At 36.0% G+C, this 25879-nt stretch overlaps 3 protein-coding genes across 5 annotated transcripts; 1 reads left to right on the forward strand and 2 right to left on the reverse strand.

The window, feature by feature from the left end:
• On the forward strand, positions 346 to 10760 carry LOC109720732 (probable galacturonosyltransferase 4). 3 transcript variants are annotated; one of them, XM_020248022.1, is made up of 9 exons: positions 346 to 750; positions 902 to 936; positions 1113 to 1212; positions 1366 to 1571; positions 2875 to 3146; positions 3426 to 3783; positions 4100 to 4675; positions 5071 to 5357; positions 10162 to 10760. In XM_020248022.1, the coding sequence occupies exons 1-8, from the start codon at positions 648 to 650 to the stop codon at positions 5344 to 5346; spliced, it is 1926 nt and encodes a 641-aa protein (XP_020103611.1). In that variant the 5' UTR covers positions 346 to 647; the 3' UTR covers positions 5347 to 5357; positions 10162 to 10760. The 3 variants fall into 3 exon arrangements, with proteins under 3 accessions (XP_020103611.1, XP_020103612.1, XP_020103610.1); XM_020248023.1 differs by lacking the exon at positions 10162 to 10760 and adding an exon at positions 9375 to 9392; XM_020248021.1 differs by lacking the exon at positions 10162 to 10760 and having other exon boundaries at positions 5071 to 5635.
• Positions 7165 to 12299, reverse strand: LOC109720733 (glucose-1-phosphate adenylyltransferase small subunit, chloroplastic/amyloplastic-like). The gene is made up of 9 exons (XM_020248024.1): positions 11983 to 12299; positions 10844 to 11140; positions 10133 to 10402; positions 9349 to 9528; positions 8749 to 8852; positions 8512 to 8623; positions 8104 to 8202; positions 7870 to 7989; positions 7165 to 7743 (listed from the first exon to the last, which is right to left on the reverse strand). Exons 1-9 carry the CDS (start codon positions 12244 to 12246, stop codon positions 7627 to 7629), a joined length of 1563 nt encoding a protein of 520 aa, XP_020103613.1. The 5' UTR covers positions 12247 to 12299; the 3' UTR covers positions 7165 to 7626.
• LOC109720310 (KH domain-containing protein At5g56140-like) lies at positions 16645 to 25486 on the reverse strand. The gene is made up of 7 exons (XM_020247333.1): positions 25230 to 25486; positions 24306 to 24391; positions 20989 to 21128; positions 19267 to 19386; positions 19051 to 19167; positions 17987 to 18130; positions 16645 to 17394 (listed from the first exon to the last, which is right to left on the reverse strand). The coding sequence occupies exons 1-7, from the start codon at positions 25325 to 25327 to the stop codon at positions 17245 to 17247; spliced, it is 855 nt and encodes a 284-aa protein (XP_020102922.1). The 5' UTR covers positions 25328 to 25486; the 3' UTR covers positions 16645 to 17244.

The raw sequence follows: 25879 nt of genomic DNA on the forward strand, positions 1-25879 counted from the left end.
AGTTTAAGAGAAATAATGTATAGGTATAGAGATATGGATATAGATAGATATAGATTTGGATATATGACCCTCTTCTTGCCACGAAAGTGTCACGTTGGTAATTTTAAGTTGAACACGGTGATTGAATCACCGTATTTATATTTACACTTTAGTCATTTTTTCTTACTTTAGGTGCAATAAAAAATAAAAAAAATAATGCGGTAATTCAATTACCGTGTTCAACTAGTACCTAGGTGCTCGGGTGGCAAGAAAAAAATTATTTATTCAAATATAAATTTGTTAGGACTATTTATAGAAAAATTGAGGGGCCAAATATATAAAAAAGCCCCAATTAATTCTATAGTGTCGTATTTACAAAATAATAAATACAAAAGAAAAAAAGTACGGGGACTTTTCTGTAATTTAGACTTTAAAAACAGGTCCAAACAAAAAAAGAAAAGCTACAACGGAGTGAGACAAAACCTGTATCCTCCGTCGACGGCGAAGCCTCCGGAAACGGAACGGTGATCCCCGGAAAGCGGTTTTCCGTTAAAACTAGCGGTTTCCGACGCCACCTCCGTCAGCGGGAAGCGGTTTTCCGTTACGGTGAGGTGAATATAAATGGGCGGTTTCCGTTAAGAGGAGGAGGAGTAGGAGGAGGAGCTACGATGGTGAGTAAACAAAAACCCTTGTTGGTTTTGCTCCTCGTAACGGTTCTCGCGCCCATCGTCCTCTTCACGGATCGCCTCTCCGGTTCCTTCCATTCCATTGGTGAGCTCCCAAACCCTAAAGTTGAGCGAAAAAATGAGATTTTTTGGCTTAGATTTGGTCCTAATTTGGGTGATTTGAAGTGGAATTGTTGATGTTGTGAACATTTTTTTGATTCTTTTTTTTTTGGGTGTGTTTGTTTGTTTTTTGGCAGCAAGGAGCGATTTTGATCACGGGGGATTGAATCCGGTGAGTAGTTTCGAATTAGGTTTGGTTTTTTCTAACTTTTTTGAAAGATTTTTGTTTTTGATTTCGAAGTTGACTTATTTGGGAATTTTTTTCCCTCCTTTCCATACACATTTTGGCGAATATGAATTAGTTTTATTTTTGGTATGTTATTGCTTATGAATTATTCGGAAATTTAGGTTCAGGATTGGGCAAAACCTCTGAAAGAACAAATTGGTGTAGTTCATTCACATAATAAGATCAATTTCCGTGGAAGTTTCTCAGCATTCAAAGCTAAAGGTGGGATTTTTATTTATTAGTTTTGTGATCTTTATTGAATCCTAAGGTTTTTAGATTGATATTTTCTGTTTGGAAAATATTAGGAAGTATATAAGATTATATAATTGTGAGGGTTGATTAATTTGAATTTATTGGTGTTTGAATTGTTTGTAGAGCTATCATTAGGGAAACATGTGGGGCACAAGAGTAGGGTACTGTCCGAAGTGGCGGAAGTGGGAAATAAGCATGAAAGTGGAGCCGTAATCGAACAAGTAACCGGAAAAGGGAATCAAGCCGATGGCTTGGGGACGAAGATATTGGCCCAAAAAGTGAAGGAAATTGGATCTCAGCTGCAATCTTCTTTCGAAACTATCTTGAAGGTGGTATATATATTTTTTTAACTGTGTATTATTTTATAGTTCCTAGCAAATGCAGGATTTTGGAAACTGACGAAGTTTTATTAAGTTGTCGTTTTGTATGATATCATGGCTTAGGGTGGCGATTAGATGGAAAGCCCTGTCATTTTCTTGCTTATCTGGATTGATGTTAACATGCTTCATTTTTATTAGATGGTGACATTTGTGATACTTTTTGTCATTTGTGTTGGTTGGTAGGTGAAGTTGATAGAATACATTCTCCATGCTCTGTCTCATACCTGTTTTCTTCCTGTTTGGCATTGCTTCTTAAATGGTTTTTTTCCACACTGAGAAGTAAAAGCCACGTGCTTGATGAACAAAAATTTCTAGAGCTTTTGCTGTGGCGGGAAGTTCAATGAGTTTTTGGGACCCAAAAGCGGTAGTGTCAATTCTCAGATACTTCTGTTGCAGGAGTGCGGAGGGATGATTTTTAAGAAGAAGGCTAGTATTGCTTTTTCAAATGGCTCTATTTAAATAGCACTTCTTCAGAAGCTCTGGCTTAATCCAAACAGACCACTATTATGTGCTTGAAGGCAAATGTAATGCCTTTTCTTAGTCATTCGGCAAATGGCTAGATCTAATTTGGTGAACATAATCCCTACGCATGCTGTAGGAGTCAACAAAATATTGGTAGGCTATTGGTGCAATGACCACTTTTGGACTAAATTCTCAGATATAATTTCATCCACCTATCCTGATTTACAAAATATCATGACTATTTCCATAGTATGACTTTCCCGTTATTGTTGGGATAATGTTACTAGTTCGGTAAAATTTGTGATGTTGTTTAGTTCCGTCTTAGATATTAACCTATACCAGGTTGTCCGTCGACTATCCAGGTAACTTTTTTGCATGGAATTATGACTTTTCTTTAACATGGTGATCAATCATTGAAGGAGTAAAAGTTCGTAGTCATTACATGCAAAATATTATCCTTTTTGTTATTTATAGATCTCTTTTTGGTTATTTTTTATGGCCACCCCAGTCAGTATTATAAGTTTATGTGTGTTTCCTTTTTGTTATTTATAGATCTCTTTTTGATTATTTTTTATGGCCACCCCAATCAGTATAAGTTTATGTTCAAGAACCCTACTTTCTTTCGTGTTATATTTAAAGATTTCTTCGGATTTTAGATGTTAATCAGAAGAAATATATTAAATTAGCATAAGAATATTTTGTAACCTGTAACCACCTGTTTCATGAATCATCTTCTTTTTTATCCTTCATTATCAAGATAGGTCTGACGTTCCTCTATTACTTTTTCCAGGTAAATAAATCGAAAATACAGGCCTACCCAAAATCTCCAAAAGTTGTTCAAGAAAATTCTACCGATGTAGCAAACAATAAGATCAATAAAAACACAGTTATGCCTGATGGTAGAGTGCGGCTTCTTAGGGATCAGTTAATCAGGGCAAAAGTCTATCTCGGCATTGGAGCCATTCGATCCAATTCTCATTATGTCCGGGAGTTGCGTGCTCGGATAAAGGATATTCAAAGAACACTCGGTGATGCAACCAAGGACTCCGAACTGCCAAAGAAGTGAGTGCCTCCTTATTATTCAACGCATGTGTAGTTTTTCCAAGCTATATAGCCTACTTGAGATTAATGGTCCATTTGACCTAGCTTTTGGAGTGGTTTCTCTACTCAAGAAGCAGAAGCTAGGTGTTTGGAAAATAAAAATCTGGAACTTCTAGCTGTGGCGAGAAGCTGAAACGAGCTTCTAGTCCTTAACCCCTACATTTCTTTGAAAAGCACTATCAAAACAAGCATCGACATTCTTTTGCTATGACTAATATTTTTACCTGCCAACTGATTCAGTGCCTATGAGAAATTAAAAGCGATGGAACAATTATTGGCGAAGTGCAAGCAAATCCAAGAAAATAGTGCGATTGTAATAAGGAAGCTTCGTGCTATGCTTCACTTAGCAGAGGAACAATTACGTGTTCATAAGAAGCAAACAACATTTCTCACCCAACTCGCAGCTAAAGCCCTTCCTAAAGGCCTTCATTGCCTCCCCTTAAGGCTCTCTTCCGAGTACTTCTCTCTCGAACCAAGCAAGCAGCAGTTCCCTAATCAAGAAAAGCTCGATGACCCTAAACTCTATCATTATGCCTTGTTCTCGGATAACTTATTGGCAGCAGCAGTTGTTGTTAACTCGACTGTGGTTAATGCTAAGGTTGGCTTTTCTGTTGTTGGTGTATTTTCATTATTATGTTTATATCCCTGTAAAATCATCTTTTACATTTATGACTTCTAAAATCTCTTTTTTTTTCACATATACCTTTAGATGTGCAGTTTCGTACAAAAAGGAATGCCCTTATTTTAAGTTAGGGAGTTAACCAATCCATGGCATAAGTTAGTTTCATGAGAAAAATAATTTCAAATGGGGAAGGTTTTGTTTAAATAAGGGCATTAGTCTGTATTTTACAGCAATATTTCTTACTTCAGTTAGAAAATCTAATGTTAATATAGAATTCTTTTATTTATTGCAGAATCCTGCAGATCATGTATTCCATATAGTAACAGACAGGCTCAATTATGCCGCAATGAGAATGTGGTTCTTAGCTAATCCACCTGGAGAAGCTACAATTGAAGTTCAAAACATCGAAGAATTAACATGGTTTAACGCAGGCTATAGTCCTGTTCTCAACCAACTTGGCTCTCAGTCTATGATCGACTATAACTTCAGGGCTCACCGCGCAAATTCTGATGCAAACTTGAAGTATCGCAACCCTAAATACTTTTCAGTGCTAAACCACCTCCGATTCTATATACCAGAGATTTACCCAAATCTCAACAAGGTGGTCTTTCTGGATGACGATGTCGTAGTACAAAAAGACCTAGCAGGCCTTTGGAATATCAATCTTAATGGGAAAGTGAATGGAGCAGTTGAGACATGTGGAGAGAACTTCCACCGTTTTGATCGGTATCTTAATTTTTCTAATCCAATTATTGCCAAAAATTTCAATCCTCGTGCTTGCGGGTGGGCGTATGGAATGAATGTTTTCAATTTGGCTGAGTGGAGGCGTCAAAACATAACAGAAGTCTATCACTCTTGGCAGAAGCTGGTAAGACTTGTCGTGTTGTAAGATCAATTACATGACCCTTAATTCCTTTCCACCAGTGTCACTCTAATAGGTTTTCTGATAATGCCTTAACTATCTTGTAAACTGTTTTGGATTTTAGTGAGGTTTTTTGGTTCTTGAAAGCTCTGCAAGAATCTAAATCTTTATTCTGCATTTTAGCTAACGAGGGTAAACTGGTTTTGTATTTGAAAAGGGTTTTTAAACAGGGGAATATTTTAAGTGAAATGCCTGTCAGGAATTAAGAGTACACAAATTATATATATATATATATATATATATATATATATATATGTAATGATCTACTTTTAACTTTCATCGTGCCTTTTGCTTAACCATTGACATTTCTAAATATAATCTTTGTTTCATAATTTTTCCAGAATCACGGTAGGTTACTATGGAAATTAGGAACACTTCCACCAGGTCTAATTACATTCTGGAATCAGACATTCCCCCTTGACAAATCATGGCACCTGCTCGGCCTAGGATACAATCCACATATAAGCAACAAAGACATCGAAAAGGCGGCAGTGATACATTACAGCGGAAACATGAAGCCTTGGCTAGAGATTGGCTTTCCCAAGTATCGCAACTACTGGTCAAAATACGTGAACTATGACCAAGTCTTCCTACGAGAATGCAATATCAATCCTTAATAAAAAAGATGGTACATTGATCGCAATTTCTTCAACGCCATTATCACGTTCTCTAATGCTGCTTGCTTTTATTTTTTTTGCCTTTTATTAGTCTAGCATTTTTTTTTTTTTGCTTTTTTTGTTGTTCTTTTCAATTTTGGTATATTTGGCTTTAGCTTTTCCTATTCATCTGGTTTCTGACTCTCTGCAGAACCGCAGTTGAGTTGTACGTGTATCAGTGTATACTAGGAATTCTGCCTTTTGCTAGCGCTAATATGAAATCATTCTTCCAAGCCTTTTTCTTGTTTAATTTTTTTTATTTGCTTGTTGATACTTTTCATTTTTATCTTATGAATATAATTGCTATGCATGAATGGTTGCATCTGCATTCGCTTTATAGAATTCTCTTAATTTCAGATTATTACTGTTATATTTGAGTAGCTACGCTTGCCAGCTGCAGCAATCTGCAGATAACAATCCACATATTGTTGTTATTTTTGTTAACTTTTAGAATGGTTCTATGTAGGTTCTGTGTTGTGCCTATCAATATTGCTTGGACACATTGATAGTCAAATTTTAGGATCACACATTTCTATGCACCACAAAACTGAGTTCAAATCAATGGATTTGATAGTGTCCGTAAAAAAATCATCCAGAATCCAGCGACAATTTGACATCAATTTGCTCTCCAGGAAACTAAGGTAAGCAGTGGATTTAGGAAAACTAGAAATTAAATCATATCCAATTATCAGATTTGTGGTTCCCAAGCATGGTGCATTGAGCATGTTGAGCTAATCTAGTATTCGAGGCTCTTTTATCTTCGGAGTGTTTATGATACCTAGAACCTAGGGAGAGACATAAGACAATTCACCAACTTGATTTTAGCTCCAGTATTCTAGTAGTGCAAGTAAACCGTCCTCCTCTTTGAAAAGGATGCATTTTTATTTAAATGCGTCCTTCAAACAACTTTTTCTTCTCTATATTCCGCTCTATTTTGAAATCATATTTTCTATGAGAAACTACTGAAGTTGATTGCTTGTTCTCGTAATTCATTAGTTTAGTTGTTTAGTTATCAGAGACTCTGCAAGGCAAGTTCAACTTTGGCGCAGAAAAAGGAAACCAACCTATTCTTAGATCCTTCTCATTCCTCTGTGGTCTACTAGATGTCTGAACAAGTTATCCAGTGAAAAATTGTGCGGTATGGGTATTTTCCTTTATTGTTGCATTCTAGGAATTTGATTTTACTCCATATTACCATCAATCGAAAGAGAACAATGATTTAGTGGCTGTAAACCTGTTTTCCATACTCGCTTTCGACCAACTACCACATACCACTCTGAATAAACAAAATAGAGCAATGCTACTGGTACACTCCAGTCTCCAAAGTAGGGTGTATATCTTGCACTCACGCCATCCAAGGATCATTAATTCTCTACTTGTCACATCAATCTTTTTTTATTTTTACTAAAAACCATTTGGATTTTTTTGAACCCTAGGATGGGCGGGTGTAAGATCTACACCCCCTTTTGGGGGTTGTACAAGTAGAATTTCTCAACAAAATTATGCACCAATCAGATATTCATGCATCCATTGGCCTTAAATATTAGCAAGAGTTTCTCTTCCTAAGATTATCTTTCCCTCATAAAAGAGAAAATAACCAATTAGTATATCACGATCTAATGAATTTATGATGTATTCGACCTCAATTTCTTTCTAGTATGGTTTCCTTGAGCACCTTATTTTAGTTACTGCAGTTTATGTTGGCATCAGCTTTTCCTCTCAAAACTTGTTTTAGGTGCAAAGTAATTGTATAATGTTTCTAGGTTTCACTATATCTTAATGGATAATCACCAATGATCATCCTAACTATGAAAAGTAATGTTGGCAATTGTGAGAACCCTCAAATCATATAAAATATGTTGCATTATCGAACCTAGATAGTTTGGGTTAGAAAGAACACTCCCTGTAATTCAGAAGGACAAACCAGCTCCTCATAACATGGCAATGCCAGCTGAGTCGATAACTGTTGATGAAATTCACACATAACAGAGCATGAAAAGGAAATTTTAATATCTTGCAACCAAGAGTCTTAATATGTTTCCTCACTTTCATGCGAGATTATGTTCTCATACCTAAAACACTTTATTAGAAGGAAAAGGAAACTCATAAATTTCGATAGTTCAAAAGCAGATAAAAAAGGATTTACACGGAAGAACAGAATAGTTAACTTATGTTTATTCCTAGAGAGTACGAAAAGCGCAATAGATAAAGCATTATATTTACTTGGCCATATAGTCACTTCTAGATGATAACTCCGCCACCGATCAAAGCATCCTTGATCACAGTCACTATTCCACTCTTGATGTAGTACCCACATGTCTCCCTCTCCGCTTCTTGCACATTATCCTTGTTGATGATCTGAAATTAGCATAAAGAGACCCCATTAGGCGCGACGAATCATGGGGTGATGATCATGTTATAGCAAAAGGAAACTGTACTGTATATGGAGAGAGATGAGAAACTGATGAGTGTAGAGAAAATAACCTTCACGTTGCATCCGATGTGAGCGTTCTTGTCGATAATAGCCCTCTTGATGACTGAAAACTCTCTGATTCCGATTGGGGAAACACTTTGTTTAGCTAGGATGTTCTTATCGGCTTCACTCTGGCGGCAAAACAGATGAGTTAGTCCTTCAACTTGAATCACCTTTTAGATACAGTCATGCTGTCGCTTGATTGGATTATCTTGTTCCTTATTCATTTATTCATAGACTAGTACCTCATAGTAATCCGCCCCCATGATTATCGAGTCTTCGATTATCACACCTTTGGAGATGCAAGAACGCGGCCCGACCACTGAATGATGAATCTTGCAATCCTTCAACAAAACAAGAAAGTTAATATCATACATAAATACACACCGACATAATATACATATTGTGCCTCACAATGAATTCATATATCGATTTCCTGAATCGAAACTAAAGCAGCAAGATGTAAAAGATATGAAATGAACTATTTTGAGAATGCAAATGTAAACTTCAAGATCAAAAGACACCTTTTAGAGGACTTTAAGGCAGCAGAAACTGAGAAAGGCGCAAAGAACAGAGAGATTGGGGAGAAACATTATAATTCTACATGTACACACTAAGTGAAGAAAGTACGGAAGTAATTAGGACGAACGTACTTTGATAATACATCCCTCACCAATAATACTATCAGTAACATTCACATCAACCATCTTCGAGGGCGGTAAACACCGATGTTGGGAGTAAATCGGAGCGGAAGGATCGTCAAAGCTGTATCATTATTTGAGATTTATTATGTTGTAGCTAATTTCAGAACCAAAAGGAGCTAAGCTTGTGGTTTGTTCTGTTGAATTAGAAATTACACTTCTCTAGTGATTTTATTTCAGGATCCCAACCTGAAATTGGGTACTGGCTTTTTAGTCAATCCCAGATTGGCATTGTAAAACGACTCAATGGTGCCGATATCCTCCCAGTAACCATCAAACAAGTAAGCTTGTACCTGTCATTCATAGAGATATATGTTAGCACGTGTAGATTGTTATTACAGTTGAAATTCAGATTAGTTTCGCTTAAAAATATCTGTTCCTGAATTTACTATCTTTAGTTTATGTTTCTCAGCTACTGCAATGCTGAAATTTTGGATGGAAAATGCACTCAAGGATTACGTTGCAAGAGATTGGCTTAGTCCAAAAACTAACCTATTTTAAGTAAAAGATCATAAATCAAATTGAAATTTGTTGACAGCATGGCAACTATCCATGTATTTTGCCCTAATATCAACATGTTTTGATAACACAAAATACCGATTTTATCAAAGTATATGTTGAAACTGTAAGGTGCATATCTAACATGTTTATAGGTCATTTTACAAATTTAATGTCACTGAAAATGTATGGTGTGTATCTTGTCTTTCAAGTCGCTCATGCAGTCAAAATCAAGAAAAAAAGATGGTTATTAAGTAGCAACTAAACCTAAATGCTAATTATTGAGCATACCCTCATTCCAACATTTATTGCACCAGGAATCAGTTCACCTCCAAAATCATTGGCTCCACGAAACTTCTCAAGAAGCAGTTGCTTCAGTGCTCTTTTTCTAATCACATAGATACCCATACTAGCAATATAAGGCATCTCTTTTGCTCTTTCATCATCAAGCCCTAATATGGTGGTGTCAACCTGCAATATTTTGAAATTGTGAGATAGGATTATCCGAGTCACTTTTTGAAAGTTCTTTATTTGTGCAAACTCTTAGTGCGTTTGGCAAGCTTCGAGAACAGCTTCTCTACTCGAGAAGCAAAAGCGAGGCATTGTTATTTTGGGTGACGAAAATGAGCTCTTACGATCAAAAATGATTTGAAGCTTCTTTTGTAAGTATGGTCCGAAGACAATTTGATGAAAAAGTTGTTTTTCCTTTTCTTCAAAACGCAAAGGGGTGTTTGGATTGAAGTTGTGATTCGGCCACAAATCAGGTTTACTAAAAGTAGAGAGATTAATTTTACCGTTTATTGTGAAGACACCGAGAGGATCTGGTAGGTAGCCATTGCGTTAAATTCTCGGAAAAAAAAAAAAATCCTTTGAAACAATATGAAGGCATCTTTCATAGAAACATCCAAAATCTAGTCTATGATTAGATGGTGCATCTTTTCGACATTATGTGCTTGATATTGCGAAAGTGCACAAGTTTTCAACCAGTTCTACTAAAAACAGTACTTCTGCAAAAACTGCACCAATACTGAAATGTACTAACCCCAAGCTAGTGAATCATTCAATGTGCTTGTACCTTCATGGATTCGAGCTTCTCTCCTTCAGGTTTCTCCGCGAACTCGATTACGCGTCCTTCATCATCCATCTTCATCAGGCCAAAAGCAGTCGCACGCTTCTCGTCTGTCGGTACAGCAGCGACGGTGATATCCGCATCCACCTTTCTGTGTGCTGTGATGAAGCCGCGGTAGTCCATTCGGTACAAGTGATCCCCAGCAAGAACAAGGTAATCCATAACATTGTGCTGCTGGAAAAGCCACATGTATTGCCTTACTGCATCAGCATTGCCCTGGAGAAGCACCAAAGAGGAGATTTGAACTCAATTACATGAATATTTCAACATGATATACTCAAAGCAGATGCAATTCGATCATATCGAAGATTCTGAATCTGATCAAAGTCATCATCTGGAATGTTGGTTGGTTCATTTGAAGATTGGTGGAAGATTCTGAATCTGATCTGTAGTGTGCATTTACTGCCATTTCTTTTTTGGTTGGATATGTTAAACTCTTTGCATTTTTCATTATTACTCAGCTTAATTATATCAATTCTTACAGTTCTTTGCAAAGCTCGACGAATTTTGAAGTGATTTGAAACTTCTTTCCTCTTATGCTATAAAATGGTGGGCAGGAACTGTCGTTGAAAAAGCGTCGATCGAATGCTTTTCTGGTGACGGTCTCTATTATTATATATGTAAGGCAGAGATGCATGTTGATTCCAGCAGCAATACCTCGAACCAAGTCGGCGTGTTTCGACTTCGTTGCGCCGCGAGAACCTCCACAAACCCTTTGTTGGTGAACATGCCCGTGTTACTTCCGTAAGCTCGCGAGACGTGACGATTTAGCGAGGCGGAATTGAACTGCGTCAGGACGTAAATCTTCGATATGCTGCTGTTCAGGCAGTTGCTGACAGGAATGTCTATCAGTCTGTAGTTGGCTCCAAAAGGGACTGCCGGCTTTGCCCGCTTCATTGTTAGGGGATACAGTCGAGTCCCAGCTCCACCACCAAGGATGATTCCTACAACACTCTGAAAAGAGAGAGAAAAATGGGAATGAGAAGTGCATGAATTTGTTACAGCTCAGAAAAATGAAATAACAATAAGGCTAAACTACAGAAAACCTTTCTATAAATGTTTTTTTTTTTTTTACTTTCAAAAATCTACATTTTGCCCTTTCAAATTTTAAAAATATTTTCAGGGGTTGCGGGGCGTAAATAGAGAGGATAAAATGATCAAATTTACTATAGAAATTTTTTTTTAATATATTTTATCATTTTCAAGGATATTTTTCGTATAAATTATAAGAAATAGATGTAACAGTGACGGAATCTTGACAGAGGCGGGGGTAAATACATCAACTTGAAATTTTGAGTGGAAAAAATATAGATTCTTAGAAGTCAGAAAAAAAAAAAAGAAAAGAAAAAGTAGGTATTTGTAGAGTTTTTTTTTTGTATTTATAAGAGTATAAACGAGTGGTACTTTCAACACTCAATCCCAATAGATATACTTCTGATCTTCAAATTGTGAGGCAGTGGGATGACACTTTTGCTCCTCAAGCTTTAATTTATTTTAAATTTTCATTCGAACTCGATCTCCAGAGTGTCAATTGCAGTTAAGTCTTATGATCTAATTTAGTTGACTGAATGATAATGTGTCCTTAATGTGACAGTAATATAGCAATTCTGTGGCTGATGACGTGACAATAATTAAAATAATACATCACTGCGAGCCCGAACATGAGTATTACTGTTAAATATAAATATTAAAAACACTTTTTTTTTTGGACAACTTAGGTTTCTAGAAAAAAAAAAAAAAGAAGAAAAAAACAATTGCTTTGGGTCTTCAAGATTTCACTGCATGAAGAAACTCACACTATCAACATCAGAAGTAAGGCTGATGTTGGAGCTGCAGTAGTCATCAGAAACTGCACTTGCAGAGATGAGGCCAGATGTGGTGCCGTCTGACCGCGGCAAATTCCGACGGCGGAGGGGCAGCAGCTTCTCTCCGGCAGCATGGAAGGAGAAAGAAAGGCTTGCAGCATGGCAGCAACTCTTCTGCCCGGCAGAGGGCGACAGCGAGGCCGATATCGTCGACACACAAGTATTAGGTGCTGCAATTCTCATGTTTATTGCCATAGCTAGCTATGGTAGAAGCAACTCTATAAGAGAGAGAGAGAGAGAGAGAGAGACTCCATTGCTACATGCATGGATTATAAATAAATGGCATTGTTGTAAATAAGCCAAAGTACACTGAACAGCACACAGTAAAGTTGCCATTGTAAACTAGACCAAGGGATAATTGCTTATATATCCCTTAAAAAATATCATATATATATATACATATATCTGCGAACTTATAAGAAAGAACTTTATACACCCTTACAAATCTCAAAAATTTTACCAGTTTATATTTTGACTTAATGGCTATTTTCCTCTTGCCATGATTCATGTGGTAGTGGTGTAAAATGAATAACTTGAGTTATTTTGTTTCCTAATTAAACCAATCTATGTTATCAAACACAGCTACTTCATTTTAAGTATTTTCTCAAAACATGCACTAGAGAAGTTGCTTTCATTGTGGATATAAGGTGATGCTATTTGCGTTATCACTTCTTTTTTAAACCAAGTAATTATTAAGCTTTTAAAATTTATTACTATTGCTCGTGAGTATTGCGTAATAACTAGGAAGTATATCTATCACCGTAAAACAACAGTAATTCGTCTATTTGCGTACTGAAACGTGTTTCGTGAGCCAAAAGCTACTACTTTCGTAGCGGATCATGAGTGTATTACTTCAGAAGCGTATCCGTCATTTCAAAAGTAAAGTAATTTGTCTACTTGCTTCCTTACAATACGTTTCGTGAGTTAAAAGTTGTCGCTCTGTCGCTCACGAGGGTATTGCTAAGAAAGCTTACTTGCCACTTTCGAAGCATAAGATATTTCGCAACCCATAGGCTATCTTTTATAAGAAAGCAAATTTGTCTGTTTCTATCTTAAAATTTTAATTGAATTACTTTTCATAGACAAAATTCATATTATATGTAGAGTTCTTGCACTACAAGAAAGGTCTAATACATTTCACATTATGTTTTATAGCCAAAAGCTATTTTTACAACAAACCAAATATGTGACTTATATTCGACCTGATAAAGTGCAATGCTAAGGGCATGTTCGAATTGGAGTAACTCAAGGATGAAAAGTGAAGTTTTAACGTATGTGATAGCTTCTGTTGTTTATTTTGATGTACGAAAGTATGAAAAAATATTATAAGTAAAGTTATACGTTTTTTTCTCATTTTTCCTACTCTTGACTTTGCCCCCGCATGGAGGGAAGTCAAATTTTCTCCACCTTTGGCTTTCCATAAAAATTATTAAAAATATCATCTAATTACAATAATTTCCCTAAAAGTTTTCAGGTATTTAGAAAATATTTTAAAAATCAATTATAACATTAGCTAAGGAAACAATTTTCTAAGTGAACACCAGAAAAGCAAATTTCATCAAAACAAACAACTATTAAAGTTCGTTTTTAAAGAAACTAAAAACTTCAATGCAGTTAAGTTCCACTAACATTAAACATTCTCTAAAAGAGCATCACATACCACTCAACACAACACGTGAAGCTTTTTCACTATATGACATTCTAAATAGGGATGCAAACGAGGTGGATCTAGCTGCGGGAGGAGTCCTCCACCTCCCACTTCATTTCTTATCAGATCGGGACAGATTCAGAGGGTTCATTTTAATCCTATTTGTGTTCCCCACGTACCGCTCTATTTCTTATCGGGTTAGGGCAGGTTCAGGGGGATTAATTTTAATCCTATTTGTGGCCCCCACTTATGACTCTATTCGGAACGGATATAAGTTTTTGATGGATTTTTAACGGATTTGGGCCGATCAAAAGCAGAAAGGGGATCTCTCGCCTCCTGGTCAATTTGCTTGGCCGATCGAGACAGTTTAGGGGCGAGTTACAAATTTTTTTTTTTTAATTTTTGGTTCTTACTTACCACCCAATTCGAAACGGATCGGAGCGAGAGATCCACCAACCTGAATCCCTTTTGTTCTAGATGCTTTCTCATTTTTACATTTCACAAGCCAAAAGCAGGTATTCTTACAGCAAAACAAGTTTGTCACTTAATATTCAAGCAACCACAACAGTTGCAAACCAGGTTATGTCTCTTTCAATTTCTCATAGACCGCATCTACAGTGTATGCGAAGTTCTTCCACTACATATCTATTTCACCAAAAGTAAAAAAAGGATGAAGCTGTTCTTGGCCGTAAATATTCACTTTCATTAATTATTTAATTTGCCCTAAATTAAATTTGATCATAACCCCAATTTCACAAAACACGTAATTGATTTCGTCGATCCAGGTAATGATAAAGTCAATTATGAAAGGAAAAGAGATGAAAAATAATAAAAAATTAACTGTTGTAACTTTTTTCATCCACTTAACTGTTAGTATGAAAATTTTTGATAAATAAATTTAGAAAAATGGAATGATGACAGTTCAAAAGCCATTAACTTTTTATCAAACAAAAAATAATGAAAAATATTTTTCTTTTCGATTTTAATTCAACTGAAAGTCATTTTCTAACTTGAAAATCAATTGCTGACGAACAAACATACATTCTAATATAAGCTCTCATATAAAAAAAAAAGAAAAAAAAATTATATAGAGAGTCTTCCGCGGGAAACCAGTCTAATCAACCGTTAATCCCATGCAATGCACGAATTTTGAAGGAGTAATAAATAGTTGATTATATGTATTTTCACAGGGAGGATTCCTATTTACAAAAAAAAAGGGGACATCAACAAATATGTATTTTAAAACTTAAAAAATATCTAATATACCCTTGGTTGATCAAAACACCTCTTGTGATTTTAAAAAATTTCTTGAAATATCCCAAAACCCTTATAAAGATTCACTAATGGGATTAAATTTTGGAAAAATATTTTGGATATAGAAGGGTCTATTTGAAAATTTTGAATAGTAATAAGGGGCAAATAAGCAAAGCCCTAAATTTTTGTTTCTTCAGCAAATACTTTCTCTCATGTTAGGTTTTCAAAAACATTACTTTCTAAGCAAGCACTACTTAATTACAAGTTGATTCTTAAACTTGAATTAATAATCTAAATCATGTAGGATAATTAAATTGGCAGTATCTAATACACCATATTTTATATGATATTAGTAAATTCAATTTACTTAGTTTATGAGCGTAAAGAAAGGAAGGGCTTTTATTCAATGTTTTAAAACCCAGGTCGAATTGCGTCGAATCATGATCTAGTTAATAAAGCAGTTCGATTCAACCTTTAAACCAAATAAGCCAAAATCTTAGCTTTGGACCGTTCGAACTAACGATTTAACCAGCGAACCGATTAACCGGTCTTTGAATTTTTTTTTAATTTATTTTTTCTACATTAGTGTAATTTTAAATTTTATTTATGATTGATTTTTGCTATTTTTATTTTCTATTATGAAGAGTGAAAACTTGATTGCAATTAATTTTATTTTCTACATTTATATTAGTCTAAAAAAATTGAATTGTGAGACTTAATTGTAACAATTTAGAAAGATCGAGTCTCAAATTATGATAAATTAAATTTTGAGGACTAAAGGGTCACAGGCCCCTTAGTTTTGAGTACCAAAAGTGTAATTTACCCTACCAAATATGAAAAAGAAAATCAACATCCCATGTTAGTGAAATTTCTCTAATAAGTTAGTGAACTGTAGTGTAGTATTTTACTGTGAACCTCACCATCTTTATGCTTCCCAATCATTCATGAACATTAAAGGATGAACTTCAAAATTGCCTATAAAAATGAGTGTAATCAAGAGTTGAGCTCCTCTGTTTGTAATTTTTGGCCGTCGAATCATCTCAAGATCCGTACAGCACTATAAAGAAGACTCAACAAAAGACGCTATTGACAATATTGTATAAATTTTAAGACGATCCGACGGCTAAAAATCACAAGCACAAATGCTCTTATGCTTTTAAAAGCACAGGAGCTCTACTCTGCAATCAACCCCCCCTTCTACTTGAGTATATGGGAATAAGATTACATATACACATCACACTGCATCTTCAATATACTCTTTATTTATTTTCAGGAATTTGCCAGTTGACTTTTCCATTCAAAATTTACAGCTTAATACAACAAATATTAACAAACAAACAGAGTGGAGGAGATTTTTGGAAGTAGTTCTCAGACCTAAACAAATTAAAAGGAAGAACAAAAAAAAGAGGATGATGCATAATAAAGTCCCCAAACTTAACAGCTCAACAAATATGACAAAAGCTGGTAAAAATGAAGCCCAACAAAAGAAGCAAAAGGAGATGCACCTCCAAGAAATTGATCTCCTCGACTCGCAGCCACGAACAAGTCGGAGAAGCTCATCTGTTGCCTCCAACACCTGAGATCTAAACAATGGACAAAGAAAAAGCTAGAAGACTAAACTCCCGCGAGGCAGAGAAAGGGGATAGAACACTCGGGCCGAGAGGAAGTCGCGAAAATCCGTTGATTAGATCTCGCGGGATGATGCTTTAGTATACTGATTATACATATAAAAAATATATAGAAAACCAACCAAATGTTAGCACAATGATCTGCTCACACTCACCAACAAAGCTGTTGTTTATTACAAACTTAAACAGGACATCAAACATTAGAGAGAGAGAGAGAGAGAACACTACTACTACGACGACGACGACGACTTTGGCCATCCGAATCTGCGTATAGGGGTTATTTGTCTCTCTCATCGTTCTATACGCAGATCGAACTAGAGCTTTTCTATTCAAACCCCACCACACTGCTTACCAAAACTGTAATCACAAGAACATTATTCTATCGAGAGTAATCAGACATGTTTGTGCTTCTCGATTAGTATTTACTATTACACAAACCTAGGCATACTCCACAATCGTACTCAGCTCGCTCTTTGATTTGTATAAGCCATAGTATCTCCAAACCTCCCTCAATAGCAGGACGACACACATCACACCGCATCTTAATTAGGTCACACCTTTTAGTCTTACTGCACACGACCGGCGTTTCGAGCATGGATCGGCATGCAACACCTTTGATTGTATAGTTGGTTGTAAAGAGGACTAACATGTAGAGATCTCTAGCTAACCGCGTGTCTTGGCTCTTTTCATGCTGAGGCTGTTGTGAAACGGGGACACGGAACCCGACTTCTGTGAGCTGTCGTCACGGAGAGTGCCGTTAAGCATAGCTAGCTCTCGGAGCTGCTGCTTCTTGAAGAAGTCAACTGATTCATCCTAACACCCAAAGAAAAAAGAAGAGAGCAAGAAAAGGGTGAATTTCGAGAGATAAACATTATTGGATAATAACACCATTAGGCACCGAACTAGATGTAAAATTTTTCTTAGGTTGCCAAAGTTGCAATTTATCGCAATTGATGACCGAACTGGAATTCCTAGTTCAAACAAGTCTCTACCTTGAACTCTATTTAATTTTCCATCTGGCCCGTCATCTCCACAAGACAACCTGGTGATAATATGGTAGGAGATCCAACTGCCGCATCATTGCACGACTATTGTCAATCAGCCGTCACGTCATCTCCAAGGATGAATTGTTTGCTGATTCGGCTGTTATGTCGTCTCTCCATTTGAGAAATTAAATAGGGTTTGATGGAGTGTGAAACAAAGAATGGGGTTCAGTGCATCAATTGCAACAAATTGGAAGTTCAGCAGCCTAGGCGAAATTTAACAGTTTTGGCAATCAAATGGTATAATTTACCCAACATAATTCCTATCATTATAATTTGGCTACATTAAGGAGGTAATGAAATTTGTGGACCAAATAGTGACGAAACTGAGATCAGTGATATGGAAGAGGAGAGAGCAATACCACAGGTTTGAGAAGATCTTCAAGGATCTCACGGGCTCGTATCAAGCGAGCATCGATGATTTCAGCTGGCAGCTCTGCTTCGACTAGTATGTGGAGGGGCTCGTTCAGATGCTCGTACCCCGGTTTTCCGCGCATCATTTCTTCCTATAGGTTTTAAATTGTGATAGCAGTTAATATATTTTGCCATTAATATGACGACAAACTAAAAATGTTAAAGAGGTGACAAATTAAGCGTGTTCGAAGAGAAGCATAATGAAAACAACCACCTTTTTCTACGGTGCATAAAAAACAAGAACATATTATACATGTGGATGGATATTTTCATCAACCTCTTCTTCTTCGTGCATAAATACTCTTATGCTATGAACCTAACCGAGTAAAAGCATTAAAACATATTTACGTACAACTGACACAAGGCATGTGATTGGTTCAATCTATCAGTCAATTGGCACCTGGTTGACTAGTATGGGCTCCTTGACTAGACCCGAAAACTTTCTGAATTTCAGAATTCCATGCACTGACGAAAATATGAAAATTAGTCAAATGCAATGGTGGAAACTCTTAGAGGTTATTAAACTCTTCCTGTGTAAGGGGCAAGTTTTATCAAATAAGGGCATTTTGAATATAGTTTCAATGCTCAAAGATCAAAGAAGAGAAACACACACAACCATAGTGAGGATTCCGAAGAAGACATTGTTTACATTCCTCACTACAATCAAGAACAAAATCAGAAGTAGCATCAGCATCGAAATTATACACCTAAAAGAGATTAACCGAGCAAGTTCATTCAGATGCGGAAACTATTCTGAGTGGTACAACATTCCAGGCCAAAGACAAGTATAATTTATTAAGTCAACTATCAAGTAGCGCAAACTTTTTATGGGAGATTATAGAGAACACCTGAACTAAAGTTGGCCATGACAATTTTACAAAAGAAACAAAAGTTTAGCTCACCCGTCCAACTAGAACGCATGGCCTATACGCTTAATGTCGCAATTCCAGTCATGGCTAAACAATGTACCGGATGAATTGCTGTCAAAGACGAGAGAAAAGATAGATGTTACCCGTGCAGGATCTTTAATGCTGCCACACCCTCGAATTAGGACACGGCAATCAGTAGTGGCTTCCACTCGTTTTAGAGAGTTCCCTCTAGGACCAAGTAGTCGCCCAACAAAGTTGTACTGTAAAATAATGCAAGAGATAGAAACTTGGAATCAACATTAAATCATCACCAAAAGGTGGGGTGGAAAGCAGTAAAGGGAGACAAGGCCATAATATACATTAGGGTATTTGTCGACTGGAATGTCAACTCTGATTGTTTTCTTTACAATGAAAGCTGATGAGTTGCCTTGTGGCCCAAGCCAATTATTGGCTGCTGGAGGATGGAACATATCCGGCCTCTGCAATTTAAAGTCAAAGGCTATTATAATGAATATATTGGCATGGAAGATGAATAAAATTACAGCAGAACTAATCTTTCACATAAAGATCCGCTTCCACAAAATAACCGGAAAAAAAAATTGAAGTCCTAGGTGAATAGAAGTGTATAATCACCTTCTCACTGAAATTGATTACTGATAACAGAAGATGTAAGAAAGAAATGGCAGAATCCTCAGTCAAACAACAAATTAGATGGGGATCTATACATATATACACCCCTGCAAAATTACTAAATTGACATACATATCCCTGCAAAATCTTCTGCCAAACAACAAATTAGATGGGGATCTATACATATATACACCCCTGCAAAATTACTAAATTGACATACATATCCCTGCAAAATCTGAATTTTCATACATGGCCTTTGAAAGTATAAAATATAACATATACGGCCTTCTACTAACGAAAATGCTCCTCAGAAAACTCTCATATAAAACTTATGTTTGGATGACACCTAAACTTAAGTTTTTCTTTTTTTATATATAAGAAACTATATCCTTTGAAAGTATAAAATATAACATATACGGCCTTCTACTAACAAAAATGCTCCTCCTTAGAAAACTCTCATATAAAACTTATGTTTGGATGACACCTAAACTTAAGTTTTTCTTTTTTTATATATAAGAAACTATATTATATAGATAATTCATATTTCATTGGGTTATGTACGTAAAATCGTAAAAAAATGATTTTGGAGGGATATATATGCTACTATACTATCGATAGTATCGAGCGCTTTGTACTATAGAGTTTTCGGCCGTTAGATAAAAGGATGTGCCGTTAGGATGATAGTGGTCCCCTAGGGTTGAGCGGGTGGTTGGTTGAATAATATAATCTAACGGGTGGAAATGATCAAAGGGTAGATCTAATGGCAAAAAACTCGATAGTACCAAGAGCTTGGTACTATCGATATCATAGTAGCCGGACTCTCTCTCTCTCTCTCTCTATATATATATATATAAGCTCCAACCAGTTCAGGTAAGAATAAAATGCAGTGTTTCTGTCAGATATTTCAGAAGCACCAAGTAAATGTCAAGGGTACTTTGGTTCGCTTATCGAAACAGTGAGAAAGAGAAAGATGTGGAAGTAATAAAACCGTACGTTACTCAAATTATTATTGAATACATTTTCGACAGAAACATAATTCGGAAATATAATATAAGAACATTCGCAATAGAAACGGGTCAAAGGATGTTGGGGAAGCACTACAGAGCGCCAACAGTAGGGTAGAGGAATGTTAGTACGCAACAAGGAAAGAAAGCACAAATTAGATCATCTCACTGATTATAAATGGTCCTATTGTGCAAGAACTATCAAAATTACTAGCAAATAAAGTAATGGACATGACATTGCAACATAAGAGGTCAATTATTCTAGAATGCAAGAGCACTTAAACAAGATAGTTCAAATACTATGAGTGTTAAAAACTACATTGAGGAAGGAGTTAAATCGATCAGGAAAGCTACTCTAGTTTAGAAGAAGATCAAACCATTTCAATTGCTTCTCACGTGCACAAAATTAGATGCAAATAAAGTTATGTTAATAGTTAGTATCCATACTTCTGATTGATATGGTGACGCCCACCCATTCATGTTAGCTGGTCCTCCATTTGGGAATAATCCTCCATTGATGAGGGGGCTACCATGTTCTTGATCTAAAACTGACGCATTCCCCAGCAGTGTGGTTACACGCAAGATCTCTGCTCCACAATATTCAATATGAAAGCATAGCATGTACCCAGTTAGTTAGCCCTTGCGAACAAGTTAGCAGTAAATGGACAAGAGTGGGTCGACTAAATGGACATGTATTAACCCACTAAAGCACTAATCCAAATGTACAACTAGAGGAATATAACTTGGGAAGAATAACATAGTAATTAACTATAAACTCAAAATAGCTTGTTCAAACAGAAGTATGTAGATGGTTCACTATGGTGAAAGGACATCAAACACTACTGGAAAATATTATAACATATTAATGAAAATACAGTTAATAGAAAAAATATAGTTATTAGAGCAATATGGCTACCATTTTATATATATCATAACAATAAGTGTTGACAAAAGTAATCCACCAGATCAGTTAAAAAATAATTAAGTTTAAAAAATATAGTTAATAAAGTAGTATGGCAATTATTTATCATTCGTTAGAAAAATTAGACGACCAGACAAAAGCATTTCTAACCATTATAGAGATTAAGGATCACTGGAGTACGGTTGAAACTTGAAGTATCAAGTCACAGTTACGGTTGATCTGGATAATATGACAATGTAGATTGTAGACAAAAAACGAATGACCCCAAATAGTTGAATCTCATAGAGCAGATCAAGATTCTTTCCCTCAAGTTAGCAGCCAAGTCCCCTTTCAATTGACTTAGGGTGCTTCATTACCAGGAATCTTAAAGCACTCTTCTCATAAAATTGTATTAGGCTAAGGGTGCAAATAAGCTCCTTACATGAGAAATCAATAGCAACTTGAGTTGAATTTTTTTAATTATTTCGACTCCAAAGAATTCGCTAATCTAAGCAATTCAGACTTCTAGTTCAATTATGCCTTCAATTCACACCTTATGGACATCGTTCTGGTTTTATGTCAATATTCTATTACATTTCAGGTGGACCACTGCGAGTTTACCAAATACTAGTCTTCACACCACCATTTTAACTTTCTATAGTAGCTTCAATGGAGCATTTCAAAAGACCAACTCACAAATCTACTAAGGTAACTTCCAAGATTTATAGGTGCTCAGGAACCAACCTTTCTGCTTTATGTTTCACCTTTTGCCATTTCTATCTTAGTCTACAAATTTTGTAATAATCAATTTCCTGTTCTTCAGCCTTCACCTAAAATCTTCCTTCTGTCAAACACAAGACTTAAAGCCTCCAAAACAGTCACATGTAGTTCACAAAATTAACATTACTTTCCCTTTTCAACCTTCTTCAAGACAAGTACGTTTATTAACTTGGCACAAGAGTACAGATTTCTTTATATCACTTAGTGCAATATCTTAAACAACTACTGCATTTGTTAATTGAAAAATCTGTTGTTTATATATCGAGCCAATGGTAACATCATTTGTTTTTCCTACCTATCGGACAGCACTTGACCATCTTGTATATATTACTATTGCCAAAATTTGCTAATTGTCCTGAATGCATTTCTGGCTCACTATTTATCTCCTATGGTAAAAACTGGGATGTTAAATTTTCATCTGAACCCTATCATGCATCACATCACTCGATTACATGTGAGTTACTATCTTAATTTTTATACTCAACCCATATTTGAGTGATATTGATCCTGGTTCAATTAGACACACAGGATTGTAAGCACTACAATGATTATCTTATATGTCATCTAATCTTCGGTTATTTCAATCATTTTGGGTTACAACAAGTTATGCAATTTTTGGATTTTAAATTCACCTATCCACGATTTACCTGATTGAAATACATTTTCTTTTTTGGACTGACTTTTCCTTCTACTTCAAGCTCCACTCACCTGGAAATAGTTTCCCTCCTTTTCACGTATTGCAGAGGGAGATGGCAACTTACTATGTATTACCTTATTTAAGACTGAATCCTGCCTCATTTAAATTGATCTTCAGTTGCAAAGTTAAAAATAGAAGGTGCAGAAATTTAGAGGGCTAGTTTTATTTCCATAATTTTGAAAGAGGCAAAATCATATACAGATTGCATTAGACCTATAAACAAGCAACCATTTTGCTGCCCATCAAACACTTGCCGTTATTGCTTTTCCCCGCAACACACTAAAGTGCAAATCCTGGAGTCATCAAACACCATTTTACTTTCTGACTCTACAGTCTTCTCTTCAAAAAGTTGAGTTTTAATAGCTCATCTTATTATAGTGTATATCCACTGTCCTTTCTTGTTACAACCCATAACAAACAGAATACAGAGATGACACAATGTTGCTCAGATGTCAGTAGCATGTAAGAGTTTAGTGTGACAGAGAGTCAGTTAGAGTTTGAAGTAAACACGCAAAATAAATCAAGATACGAGCAATTTTATCCAAATATTAAGTACAGAAAAGGAGTTAGGCAAGTAGCTGAAGATTCCCAGCTTTAAGTAACTACAGGGATAAACTAAATTATAACAGGAGAGACTTAGCCATCTGAAAAAACCTACATGGAATGTTTTAATTGATCAGGAAAAGCAGGGAGAACTTGTAGCAACTAATCCTAATATATGAGAAAAGCAAAATAAAAGTAAATTGTATTAATTCCAATATAAGCCCTATACATGATTCCAGCGCATATATGTGATGTAGGTTTAAGTGCTATTGACCTAAAATATCAGAGATATTTTATGGATTTCTCCCTATTGAATTATACCTCATATTAACAAAGCCAGGATACTTTCAGATAAACATGATTCCCTCTGATGTTATCGTCAAACATGCTGATTAGTAATTATTTACAGTTGGGCCAAGTGTATTCTGATCTTGATGATGAACTGCATAAGTACCTAAGAAAAGCGACTTCTAAAATTTCACCGTGAGGGAAAGGTTGGTTTCCAAAGAGAATTTTGAGCACCTATAGAGCTGTTATTTCTAAAGGTGGCTATCTTCTGTCCAACTAAGCAGTGATAACTCTAATTTCAATTTATTGCTGACATACATCATCCAAAAACATTCCTGTGAAACAAGTCAATGTAGATTGCTTTATCTTCCCCTTTTTTTTTTCCCTTCCTTTGTATAATATCATTTCATTCTAATTTCTAAGTGATCAAACCCCTTTATTAATATCTTAGAACATCATGCAAAAAACAAAAAAGAAAAATATATTACTCGATCTCGACATAGTAGCTGCGGGAAAGAAAATTAAGAGAATCTATAATGCCGTCGGGACATTTACCCTGGTTTAGCAATCGATAGCAATGTGGAAGTACCGCCATAAATGGACCTAGTTTCTGACGCTCAGCCAGCAACTCAGAGAAGTACCTGCAAAGAAATTGTCCACTTCTTTAATTTGCAACTGAAGAGACAGATTGTAAAATGTGCCTAAGAACTGCTCGAACAACCATTATTCTCAGCAGCATCGACATTTAATTTAAATAGAATACTATTACAAAACTGGACCCGACAAGCAAAACATTGGATCTTTGAACTTCAAATGGCAAAAGTTTACAAAGATAAGAAATTTGCAACAAAAACTTAATACTAAGGCCCTAAAGTAAATTAATCTATCAGGTTGCAAGCAAAGTAACCAAACTAACAAAATCGATTAGCCGCTAATGTATAAAAATCAGGAAAAACACCAATTGTACTCTAAGCACTAAAAATTATAAAACTTCAACAATAACCTTTGATACTATCATAATCCCAACAAGAAGATCCAGTAGAAACAAAGAACCAAAACCACAAAACAGTTTCCTACAAGCAGATGCATTTTTGCAAATTTATTTCACCAACAATTTTGCCCATTTCCAATTAAAAGGTGCACTTTTAACTTGATACATGCCATTGTAACCAATCAAATAAGTCAATAATATGGAGCTCTGAGCACAAAAATTGCCTAAAAACTCTGCTCATAAAACCTCACTGAACCTCTCCATCCACCTAAACAACCAGATGAACTAAAATTACAAACACCCCCAGAATCCTAACGATTTCTAATCGAAGCGCTCAACAATCGCGCAGCGGAAAGAGGACGATCGCGAGATACCAACCGATCAAATCGCGTAAAAATCCAACTTTTACGGGAAAAAAAAAAATCGGAAATAAACCTAGAGGCGAGATCCTCCACCAAAATCGAAAGCGTAGAGGAGGGTTTATTTACTTCTCCTGGTCGGAGAGGGAGCGGATGCCGGAGATGTGGGGGGAGTGGGGGGCGGTGGAGGGGGAGGGGGAGTACGCCATGTATCTCCCCGACGACATGGCTCCGCCGCCGCCGCCAACACCGCCGAGATCGGCGCCGGATCCCTCGGCCTTCTCCGGCGATCGGCTAGGGTTCCGGCGAGATCTCGATCAATCAATCGATCGATCGAGAGAAGCGGCGGAGAGAGAGAGCGAGAGAGAGAGAGAGAGAGAGAGAGAGAGAGATAAAAAAAAAAAAGTTTCTAATTTTGTATACTACTCTCTTTATTATATGAATAGTAATAGTAATAGTACAAAAAGTAGTAGTTGTAATAGTACTAATTCCACTTCACTGTTGTTTAAGGTGGTTAAAAAATGGAGAGGGGGGTAAAAGTAAAAAAAAAAAAATGGGGTGTAGCAATTTAGGATTTTGTCATGGATATATTGGCAAAATTATCTAAACAAGTTCGTGAAAAAAAAAAAAAANCCTCATAAAATACATATAAATATCACTCAGAACCAATTCGATTATCTTAACAAGTTCTAAAAACTTAAACATTTCGCAGTATCTTTTTCAATGTTAATACTCCGTGTTGTACTTTTTTTCTATTTTTCAAACATAATATTTCAATT

The sequence above is a fragment of the Ananas comosus genome, linkage group 14 (genome assembly GCF_001540865.1).
Source record: "Ananas comosus cultivar F153 linkage group 14, ASM154086v1, whole genome shotgun sequence".
Lineage (NCBI taxonomy): Eukaryota > Viridiplantae > Streptophyta > Magnoliopsida > Poales > Bromeliaceae > Ananas > Ananas comosus.